Below are 12,628 nucleotides of genomic sequence, written 5' to 3'. Positions count from 1 at the left end.
GCTTTGTTGAACACTTAACTTCCTCCAGGCTTTACCTAGTTTTGAACAGTATGTTCCAGAAGAAATAAAGCATATATTTTTATAGGCATGCTGTCAAAATTAACTAAAGGAATATACTGGAAAATTCAAAAGATGACTATTTTACTTCTGTAATGGCAATATTCATATTTTCCTAAGACTCTAGCCTGCTTTTGAAAAAACCCTTCCGTTCAATAAAAGAAGAGAAATGAGCAGGCTGCTGAAGTTTAAGCATGAATTTCCAAGTTGGTAACATGCTTTGGAAAAGAACATGCAGAGAATAAGGGCTCATCTTTGATGAGCCAGCTGGGTCAAATTTGATCTGATCCCATTGCAAAACAACATCTGAAGTAAAGAGAGACTGGATTTCCACACCTCAATTGTAACTCAAACTGCTACACTCGTACATGTATTACTAAGCCTGACCTTACTTACATTCTGATTTCAAACTCACAGACCCTGAAAAGGCTGCAGCATTATTTATCTTGATTTTGAGACAGTTGCAGAAGATTTGGGGTAGGGTAAAAGCGCAAGCAATTCAGCCAAAATAAGTACTCTATATAATATTTACACTGTATATGTTGCATGACAAACTGATTCACTAATTGGCTAGAATGAAAGAATGCGTTTTACTTCCATGGTACAAGTGGCCAGTAAAAGAGTGTCAGACTCAACTACTAAAGTAAAAATGATTGATGCTTTGCAAATTTTATTTTTTAATTGCATACTGATGGATCCTGAAGTCCTATGATGAATCATCTTTCACTATACAATATTTTGTGGTTCAATTCTGTAAAATTTTTATATTGTTCCCCCAAGAGTTTTGCAATATACACTTTAAGAAAAATAAAATGTTTTTATCAAAATAGTTTGAATGGGTACAGGTGTTGTCCCCACAAAAGAAAAGGCTGAACTTGTGAAAATTGTTTTTAGTAAGAAAAACACATTCTCAGAATTACTGACAACTGAAAAGCCTAAACACACACAAAAAAAATACAGTTTCCAAGGTTTTCTTCATGCACAGAACACAATTCCAACTCAAACTAAGTTTGATTATTTGCAAGAAAGGGAAAATTACTGAGGCTGGACAGGATGAAGTATGAGGGTGCTCTAGGGCAGGGTAATGGATGCAGACAGATGTCATTCAGCAGTTGAAAGGTCACTTGGTATCCATGCTAATAGATACAAAGGAGAATTTGGAGGAAAAGATCAATCTACTTGTAAAACTTCATAAACATTACAACAGCATCTGTGTTTCCTCTGGAGATCATTTCAGTAGAGATTCTTATACAAATCTTATTTCTTCTGCATATGGTTATATTACACTGTAAGCATTCCAACACAGTTTTAATTTATGCTTCCTTCCACTTCCATGCAATACAGTTCCTTACTTCTTTTCAGCTTTATAAACCCTGGCCCTGATCTAATTTCTTCAGGACTCAGCAGCTTCATACTCAAAGCACTTCCACACTTCTAACAGAATCCAACAGCTTTTACATCCTACAGGGCTTATCCTGCTGATCGTCCTGCGGGAGAGGCTGCCGTGCAGTGGTGGCTCAGGAGCTGTGATACATCGGACCTCTTAGGTTGTTCTCTCCTGTACTCACACATCCCACTTTCTTTCTCCCCAGCTGTCACCTTTTTGCAACACAACATCAGGCACATATGTTGAGTCTGCTAAATGACACAAAATATCTTCAGTATACCCCACTACAAGCCTCTTGGTGCACCTAAGTACATTATATATAGACAATTACACTACTGTTCCTTAAAGTCTGTAGTGTTACGTATGTTTGAGATATATACAGTGTTTTAGAAGTTGACTACTACAGATTTTAAAATAAACTGTTAGGAAAACTTTAAATGCTGGATTATTGAGTCTGACATTATATGACTGCTATCGCACCAGTTGCTTTCATGGATGTTCTCAGCAACAATAAAGATAAGGTACAACAGGCAGAACTGTAATATTTAATATTGTCACAACTGTCACTAAGTATGGATCATTAAGTCACTCCCTATAAAGTCCCACAGAATATCAGCAACTGACAGGCAAAGGGAAAGTGAAAGGGTACAATTTTCAGCAGCTGCTAAAATTAGTTTTAAGCATTTCATGGAATATGGAAGTGACGAATAGTGAGATTAAGACAGATTAATCAGTAACAATAATTTGACTGCATAAACGAGAGCCTGAAGATATTGTCATATGTTTTAGGAAACAGGATCATCTCATAAAATATTTGGTGAAATACATAACTCACTAATTATAATAATATAATATAATAATACTAGATTTGACCTCTTACACTTCACTGTTCTGCTAGCGGGAAAAACAGCTACTTAATGAGCCTTTCAAAAGAGAATTTCCTAACAATTCTGGAAGTATGGCAAAGTGACATCTTCCTTAATGCAAATTCAAACAAGAAAATTAGCACTCAAGAGTTATACATTTTAACAGCAAAATCAGCTGATATTCATAGCTAGAAAAACAAGTACAGACAGACCAGCTGATTATCAAATCCAGGCCCCCATAATCACAAACAACTAACACCCAGAAGCTAACATTATGCATAAAGGAAAGTTAAAAATTCCTTCTGGCCCTTACAAGAACAGTGAAAGCTCTGAAGGACAGAATTAAGTACAGCAAAACCACATGATCAACAAACAACAATAAAGACTCTTTATAATCCTGTTCTTTAGGACATCAAAAAAACCTAAGACTTTCAAAGTTGGTATCACAAGATTTTTCTAACATCACAATTATTCCAGTCCTATAATGCAACCATATCTGTACACTTATCAAAGCAAAACACTTCAGGCTCTCTGTTCTCATAACCCTGTAGAAAGACACTCCAAAAAGCCATTTCACACAGAGTGGAAGTCTTCTGCTCAGAAAAGCTTTACCAGCACTTATTTGCTAAATAATAATTTATTCCAAAACTATTTAAGACCTATCGTGTAAGAACATCTTAAAAAACATCTTTAGTGACACTGCCAAAATCCTGTGTTCCTTCTACTCCCAAAGCCGCTTGTGTAAAGAACTTTTGTTTCACTTTTCTACATATGAGATCTTTTGTAATCTAAAAATACCTGACTGCTGTAATAGGTGTACTGCATCCATTACAATGACATGTTAATTGTTTACTCCACACTTATGAAACTGTAACATTGTCGTCTTGAAATACTAAATGCTGAGATCCAATTCATCTTATTCCAGTAGCAGAAAATGCTGCATCAACGTACAGCTATATCCATTAATGGCACTTAACATTCAGTTATCAGATCAATATAATCATAAAAAGCAACTTACATAAATGAAATATTTCTCTTTTATGAGAAAGAAAGGTTTAACTTTCTTTCTGTTCTAAGAATTCTGGTTGCCAGTAGGTGGTGTTTCTGGAAATGTCACACAGTTTTTCCCCCCTACAGAGGAAATGCAAAACTCCACCTGCAACACTGGTGTTTTTATGCAAGACTGAGGCTCCACATTCTCTGCAAAATAAGCTTATTTTATCCATGTGATTTGGAGCTGAGCAATTCTAAGAAGTGTGAGGATGAAAATGTATAGCTGAAAATTTAGATACAAACAGGTGAAATGGGATCAACTTGAAGGTAGGAAAACTGAAATTTATATTGTCAGTTTAGCAAATGACCCTTTCCCAGCATCTAGATTTCTCTTAATCACATATTTCTCTTTAGATTGTCCAGAGGCTTGAAAAAAAATATCACTTATAAGAGTAATTATTGCTTTATATCTATGTAAAATATGCTTATTTACAATTTGCAGATAAATCTCTTGATTGTCCACCAGCTGAGCTGTAGGTTTGAATGAACTATATAATTTGAAAAAATGCTAGAGGCAGAAAGGAAGGTGAAATAACATTAGGCAAATTAAAACTGACAAATATGAAAGAAAAGATGCTGGACTAGCTCTAGTAAAAAAGAAACCAGCAGAAACAGGGTTAATCCTAGCCTTATAAGGCTGTTCAGCAGCACTTCAACTGCACACAAATTAGAACAACCCTGGGAATCTATAAAGCTTGTTTTATTGCCAGGGACATGCAGCAAGATCTGCATTTTGCTGTTGTAATCTACCCTTTATTTAAGAGGTTTTAAAACAGAATAGACTTTTATATGATTTTTCTTTGCTGAACCGTCAACAGGTGGCATTCACTTCGGCTTTGCACACCTAAATACAAGTTTTTACTGACACGCCAGTCGAAGCTGACACATCCATTAAGTGTGTACCTGATCAGGAACCAGCCTTCTGTCACCTGGAGGAAAATCAGCTCTGGAGAAATGGAATTAAGGTAAATAAAGTGTTCCACAGTACATGGTTACCTGTAATGCTTGTAATTGCTTGGCTTTTGGTAGCCTTTCAGATGTAACTAAATTCTGATCACAGACCAACGTTTTGAAATCAAATGCTTAGACTGATAACTTATCTTTTATTGTGTTTAAAGCAATTTTACTACCTTACTCAAAAGAAAAGAAATTACATAAAAGATAAGTTCATGGCTGACTTCCATAGCTGCTTGAAACAAACACTGAACCTTCTTCAAATAAGTGTAATTTCATACAGATATTTTAGCATAAAGATTTACATTATGAAAATTATTCAAAAGAGGCATAAGTAGACAGTAGCTGTTGCTATATTTCATTAAGGAATAGAAGCTTTGGAACCGATATCTTTAAGTATCTGCTAGCTACTTCTGACAACTTGAATACATTTAAGCAAACTCAGAGCCATATTTCTGACCGAAAATATTCTAACACCCCTACTCCATTATTGGTCTGCTCCTTTTTCTCCCCCAGACTGTACATCAGCAGTATTTAAGTCATTAAAATGTGGAAATATGCATTAATTTTACTAGCAAACAATTTACTTTTTAAAAATATGTTTTAGCGTAATTAAAATCAAGGTTTTGATAGCAAGATGAAGATTAAAGCAATTATAAATATTTAAAATGTAACACAAAATCCCCAGGGTTATCATTTTCTTGCTGTTTTATTAGTTTGGGATGTCTTTGTTTAGTTGTATTTTTCTTTTAAACAAACTTCTAGCAATGCTTCAAGTCCATAACATTCAACATTTATAAGTAAACAATCAGATAACTGATATTTTCCATTCCTATGCGGAAGTCATTGCAACATAATTAATCACAAAGAAAAGCAAACTGAGTATAATAATGTTGGTGTAAATCAATATGCTGCTTGTATTACCTTCATCTCTAAAATTTGCCATTTCCTTCCCAATGAAAGCAGAAGGAACCAACTGCTTTTCATCTGTCGCCTTCTCAGCCACAGACTGTTACTTAAAAGCCTTACAAGCTGACAATGAAATAAATACATTTTTATATATATACCTATGTATTAAAAAATGAAGTTTTTCTTCAGTAGACTAAACTCACTCATCTGATTTTCTGTATTTCTACATTTCCCAACACTGAATTCCTGAAGGTTACACAGAATTTTAACAGATCTGCCCTCACAACATATTCAACACTGAATCCCTGAAGGGTACACAAAATTGTAACAGATCTGCCCTCACAATACGTTATCATCTAGAACAAATCTAAATTCTCTTAACTGAACCTTTGTATATATATTCAAACATGATGTTTCCTACAACTTCAGCTGTGTATGTTAAGTTAGCAGGAGCATATGGAACATGGTACAATGCTGGAGTACAAGATTAATCATTTTCCATTTGCAAATTTCAGGTCCAAGGATGTTCATTGATTATTAAAAGAAAAAAAAATGGAGCTAAAAATTCCACTACCTTCCAAACTGCATGAAGAAACACTGTTGATGAAAAGCTTTTATTAAAGAGATCCAAGTACCATAATGGTAAAAAGATTCCTACGTGATCTTAAGGCATACAGAAACTGCAAATTCTCTCATTTGCAATGTATATAGTGTGCTGTAAAAAAAAGTAAGAAATTTACTATTTGTATTGTTATATATCAGTCAATGTTAAGTCTAGTTAATTTGACTTCTAAAAAAATTTAATTTTCTATACAGAAGTGTACATCTTTTTTCATTCCAATCAAAATGTTTACTATGAAGTTAGTTGAAAACAACCAAGAATCTGATTTTTTTGGCATTACCATCAAACTGTGAGAACTAGGATCTTCTCTGTAAATATTTTAACCATGGAAACTTACTCTGCCTCAGTATCACCTGTTATATGTAACAGCACAACTTTTAATCTAAATGGATCACATTTCTGTAATGAAAGCATATCTTCTAGATTAGCTGATAAATCAGAACACCAACAATATGTTATTGGTCTTTTCTTATCATGTCTTTACACAATATTTCTTTTTCCTATTGGTTTCGTAGGAAACATTCTAATACTGGTTGTCAACATAAGCTTTCGTGAAAAGATGACTATTCCAGACCTTTACTTCATAAATCTTGCAGTAGCTGATCTCATTTTAGTTGCTGATTCTCTCATTGAGGTTTTTAATCTTGATGAAAAGTATTATGATATCACTATTATTTGTACCTTTATGTCTTTGTTCCTTCAGATCAACATGTATAGCAGCATTTTCTTTCTGACATGGATGAGTTTTGACAGATACATAGCACTGGCAAAAGTAATGAGGTCCAACATATTTCGCACTATGCAACACGCTAGATTAAGCTGTGGGCTCATATGGATGGCGTCTATATCTGCAGCACTAGTTCCATTTACAGCTGTGCATTTACAACACACCGGAGAGGTCTATTTCTGTTTTGCAGATGTAAAAGAAATCCAGTGGCTAGAAATAACCTTGGGGTTTATTATCCCCTTTGTGATCATTGGTCTTTGTTACTCATTAATTGTTCGAGTTCTTATAAAAGCACACAAGCATAGGAGTCTTCGACTGCGGCGACAAAAGGCTCTTCGAATGATTTTTGTTGTTGTCTTGGTTTTCTTTATCTGCTGGCTACCTGAAAATGTCTTCATTAGCGTTCAACTTCTTCAAAAGAAAAGCGAGCCTGGCTCTTCAAGCAGCCCATCCTTCAGACATGATTATCCTTTAACAGGACATATTGTGAACCTAGCAGCTTTTTCTAATAGCTGTTTGAACCCCTTAATTTACAGTTTTCTAGGGGAAACCTTCAGAGACAAACTGCGACTGTATATTGAACAGAAAACAAAAATGTCAACATTACATCGCTTTTGTCAGACTGCCTTAACGTCTGTCATTCCTGACAGTAATGAGCAATCAGAAGTCTGATTTACTAGTGGTTGTATAAAACATATGACTCCTATGACTGTGAAGTTGTGCAAATAGTGAACAAAATGCTTGCTACTAACAGGGAAAAGTATGTTTCTGTATATATATATATACATATATAGTATTGCTCTAGTGAGTATTGAAGGTTTATACTAAAAATGTTTTTATGACAAGACTTTAATGTAGAAGAATATGCTTTAGTCAGATTTATATTTAATTATGAACAGAATTATTAAAAGCTGAGCACTGAAGGAGCTTCATTTTGTATTATATATGTACGAATTACAATATAGAAGAAAATTTTATCAAGTTAGGAAGACTCTAGATGTAACATGATTATCAGAGATGCTACTTTGCTGGTGTATATAAGGTACTTCCACTGAAATAATGAAGCTGCTGTAACAGTGGGGAAAAATCATTACAACATATTGATGTGGAGATGCAGAAAACATTGATTTTTTTCAACCAAATATGTTAAGATAAATGATTTTGCTTAGAAGAAGTACATATTACTATTGTCACTGTATTCTAGCATGTCTTCCACGATTAACTTTTTTTTTAATCTTAATATAATATAGCACAGTGGTGAGTTTTTGTCTCATAAATGTAATCTACTGTTTACATCAGTACTTGATCAAAACTGAAATAATCTGTAACTATGTTGCTCATCTCAAAGAACTTCACAGAGGCAAAATGTAATGCTTCATTCTGTCTTTTAAGGATTGCCCAATACAGTCTTTCCCATGACAGACATAATTGGGCCTTTTGTCAAAAATGCCAGTGCATATATATGTACATTCATATGTCTTAAGATTTAAATGCAAGTTGCATGAGATCTCTTTAAATTTAGCAGGCCTACTCGGATTGCCAGAACAAAATGCTGTGGCTTAAAAACAAACAAACAAACCAATAAACAAAAGTCACATTCTGCAAAATAATGTAAAAACTGCTTATCAAAATTACAGAAGCCTCAGTTTTCAGAAAGGAATAATTTATGCAATGAGGAGTGTGATTAGCTATTATCAGATCTATACTTTGTGCACCATCCATCCCACCTCCAGAAACCACTGGCCTTTCAAGATTTTAGGATGCATGTTGGTTGCTTTGTTCATTTGAAGATTAATTATATTAAGAAAACAAATGTTAGCACTACGTACTTGAAAACAATAGTTTTTAATTTCTGCTAGAAAATAATTGGGTTTTAAATCTGATTGATGGTTAGCACAGGTTACTGCTAAACTTGTTCAGAGGAAGCTGTAAAGTTCCTAGAGATTAGTGTGCAAGAGCATTAAAACATCACGCGCTGCATCTCTGAACAAACGCATTTCACCCCTGTGCTCATTGACTTAAGCACCAGAACTCTGCAGAATAAGATGCGCTGGCCTATTTTCAAATGTCATATGCGAATTAATTAGCACATGAACGGATTTTAAAGGATTTTTAAATGTAAACACTTAAAACAATGACTAAAGTTACTAAGCAATAAGGAAAACAGAAAACAATGATTCCACTCATATTTCTCATGAAATATTTAGAGTTTCCTAGTGGAAGCTTTGGCCACAAAAGACTTGACCTGTAAACAGAAAGGCCACGATATGATGGCTGAATTTGAAATAGACTGCTAGATATTCCTGTAACTGAAACAGGAACTGCAGGGTGGAGTTTGCAGCTACTGCTGATTATTTGCAAGTGACTGCTAATCACACTCTATGTAAAAATGTCATTTAGTCATATCTTCCCTGTAGAACACCACATGTATATTCCCTCAAGAAAGATGCAAGCATTGCCATGCCTTTTCTGCAGAGAATGAGTTCCTAAACAACACACAGCAAGAAATCTCACACCAATTGTGCTACATCACACATAGCCCTTCTTCCTCATTATCTTCCCTTTTGAATTAGCCACAATTACTCATATTCTATTGACTACCAATGTATATTAATCACACCTTGAAAAATGGCTATTTCAGACAACACAAAACTGAAGGAATGGATAACTCTCTTGGCAATGAAATTCTGTGAAGGAAGACACATCTTCCGAGATTACAGATATATGAGGTTTGTGTAATCTTGACATTTGCTATGAATAACTAATTTGAGATTATAGGAATACACTTTCCCAACTGTAGTTGTTGCTTATTTTGTTTTTATAGGAGTAAACTCTTTTCTCTTATTCCTCTCTTACCAATATAGGAATCTGGGTTTTGATCAAGGCTATAGTAGAAGCCCTTTCATCACCACTGTATCACCGCAAATCAAGGTGTCTTTGCTCAAAAGCTTATAATAGACAGTAATAGCAAATGCCTGCTTATACATGCTATGAAATACTTTCTACATGATCATATTCAGTAACATCCTGATATCACAGTGAAATCTAGGAAAAATCAGATTACTACAGTATGAAGAAAATATTTACTCAACCTGAAACAACCTATTGCATGTTTAAAACAAAATTACAAATCTAAACTACCTGACAAGTTTTCTGCTGTTGATATTTTGATACAGGCTTATGAACTGTGCCTGAAATGAGTAAACTTAACCATATTACTTACTTTAAATAAAAAGTACTCTCCCAGGGGAAAAAATGGCACTCTTAGCAAAACTTTTTTTTTTTTTAACAGTAAAAAGTAATATTTACAGAAATACCATACAACTTTCATGTATTCATATATACAATACACTTTCTGCAGCCCATCATCTTGCAGTAACTCCTCACCATGGTTTATCCATGAACCAAAAAGATCTGTGCTTTATGTAGCCTTCTTTAAAATTAAAGAGCATGATCATCAGTAAACAAAACCTTTTCTGGAGTGTAGGGGAAAGAGGAAATGAGATTTTTGATACCACTTCTTCACTTAACTGTTCTCTCTGGTCTCTCACAAATTTTTTAATTTAAGGAAAGGATTCCAGATGCCTTTCTAAAATGCTGGACTCATAACAACTATGAGATTTTAAAATCTGTTTATCACAGATGCTTACAATCTTGCTATAATAGTCTATATCAAGTCTCCAGACAAGAAAAGTCTTGTATTAGGAAAAGCACACAGAAGGAAAAAACAAAAACATATAAATCAAAGAACCACCAAAACCATTAACTGCTTTTGAAAATACTACCTTTAACACAAAAATACCTTTAACACAAAAATGTCTTAGACACATAGAGTATTATTGAATATCTAGAAACAAAGTAAATCCAAACAGCACAAACTACCAGTCTGAACCTGATACAACTGAAAGCAAGTCTTCCCTCAGCTGTGTAAAATATGAAAAAAAATAGCCATCTGAGACCATTTTAACATGTTAAAGAGATGCTGTAACTTTGCATCGTTTTAAGTTTCAGGAGATACACCAAATATTGACTGTGCAGGCACAGCCCATCCACATCTAGAAAAAGCAAAGCCAGTCAGTTTAAAGATAAAGCTTGATTAATTTATGAAAGGCATTACATAATGTAAGGGCATGTGACAGAGAATCTGAATCAATGAGTCAGGTGATCCCAGATGCTGTGCGAGACTTTGACATAATACGGGCAAGATGCAAGGAAAGTCACCCCTCCCCTCCCTTTTTGGCTCCACAGAAAATTGGAACATTACCATGCAGAATAGTCAATCCACCAATTCCAAAAGACAACATACATCATAAAGTAAATTTTTTAAAAAGCAAAAATCAGAATTCTTAAAACATGGTTTTCTTCAATATAGTTTCTACCAAATGAAAAAGATACAGGTTCATCTTACATTCCCCTAATGTAATCTGACATTTAGATTATTAATTGAAAATGGCTTATCTGGCATAGAAAATCCATTCTACTAAACTTGCAAATAAGCTTTAAAAAAAAAGCAAAGCACAAAGTTTTAACAAGAAGATGCTTTCAGAATTTCAGACTAAGTATCTGTTTTAACCAAAATTCACTGGCTGTACAGTGCAGGCTCTAATCTTTTTTTCCAGCTATCAAGTCATGTTAGAAGCTAACTGAATTTTTTTCTGTGTAAGGATTTTGCTGTGTTCTCTCAGCTGTTTATTAAGATTGCAAAAGGGAAAAGGTTGTCTGGACAATTTAAAATGGTTAGGATTGTCACATAAAAAAAATGTGTTAAAAAGTGGGTTTCCGTAAGGAAAAGCATGTCAAGTTCAACCTTGATTATAATTTAATTCCATTTGAACTTGTTTCTGCGTAAGTAGGAAAAACAAGTGAATGTATGAAGAAGGCAGGTTTGAATTTTAATATCTATTCATGAAGGTGAAGCAATGAATTAATGTGATATTGATTGAAAACAACAAAGATAAGGGTTTGATTTTAATTTAAGGGACAGTATCCTTCCCTTCCACTCCAAAAGTCTTACTTTAACCATTCAGACCATCAGACAAATATTTAAAACTTTCATCATAGAAGGGCACAGGGCCAAATTAATTGTTTAATTCAATCAATTGAATTATGTATTTGCAATAAAAGTTTACACTTACATTACCAATTACATCCACAGCAGTCCATCAGTACACAGTTAGACCTAGCCCTTCCTCGTTCGGAGACTGTTTACATTAAGAAACTACTATTACTTTTACATTCTGTTTAATAAATATGTCACCAATAAACCATTTCCACCTTGGAATTGCGCTTTATCTTTTTTACATTAAACCTGCAACAACAGATGATAGGGAACAAGTCATCTGTAAGATGTGCATACAGACCATCTCTTCAGTACATACATAAGCTCTGCTGCCGGGGAGGTATATTGTGGCACATGCCCTGTGCTATGTTTTGAAGAGACACACACTAGATTTGAAAATCTGAACACCCTCCATTCATATTTATAGTTTTGGTGTCCTTTCTTTAACAGTATTGTCCAAACTATTTATTCCACGTTGACATATGATACACCAAACTTTTAGCCCTCGGCTTTTGGCTTCCTTTTAGGCTTCCATTCCATCATATGGCAGCATGACACAGCCAGGGGCTAAGAATAAACAGTTGCACACTGAGCCAGCCACCCAAGATGCCAACAGAAGAGAAGTGCCTTCTCAGGACTTCAGACAGTGCAGGATCAGCTCATTACTTTCAACACAGTCTCTTAGATGCTACTTCAGTTATTTTACATATGTCCAGTAAATTCCACTACAACATTTAAAGATGACTGTCTGAGTTTCACAAAGTAACCTGTGTGTTTAGCATGGCTTTTGAAGGTTTTCAACTCTGGTGATAAAACCTTATTAAAGTTTCCTACCTATTTTCTCAAATTGTTCGGTGTGCTACAGGTATATACAGAATTTTTTAAGTTCTAAATTAACAACCTACTGAGCTGTTCATTACCAAAAAAGTAAACCCTAACTTTTTTAATATATTTACTCTAAATAAATATTTAATGCAGCAAGGTAAGCCTTTCC

General features: G+C 34.4%; 1 protein-coding gene across 1 annotated transcript; it reads left to right on the top strand.

Annotated features, from left to right (window-relative positions):
- Window positions 1-3,527: 3,527 nt before the first annotated feature.
- Window positions 3,528-7,821, top strand: GPER1 (G protein-coupled estrogen receptor 1). Its single transcript, XM_009976864.3, has 3 exons — window positions 3,528-3,630; window positions 4,182-4,328; window positions 5,742-7,821. The coding sequence occupies exon 3, from the start codon at window positions 6,174-6,176 to the stop codon at window positions 7,245-7,247; it is 1,074 nt and encodes a 357-aa protein (XP_009975166.1). The 5' UTR covers window positions 3,528-3,630; window positions 4,182-4,328; window positions 5,742-6,173; the 3' UTR covers window positions 7,248-7,821.
- Window positions 7,822-12,628: the final 4,807 nt, after the last annotated feature.

Source organism: Tyto alba, unplaced genomic scaffold (assembly GCF_018691265.1).
Source record: "Tyto alba isolate M040663 unplaced genomic scaffold, T.alba_DEE_v4.0 Super-Scaffold_28, whole genome shotgun sequence".
Lineage (NCBI taxonomy): Eukaryota > Metazoa > Chordata > Aves > Strigiformes > Tytonidae > Tyto > Tyto alba.
Note: the sequence above shows the minus strand (reverse complement) of the source record. Positions and strands in the feature narration are given on the sequence as shown.

What these genes read in the sequence shown, in the direction of transcription:
- GPER1 (XM_009976864.3), top strand. Translation starts at nt 6,174, where the DNA reads ATGGAAACTTACTCTGCCTCAGTATCACCTGTTATATGTAACAGCACA.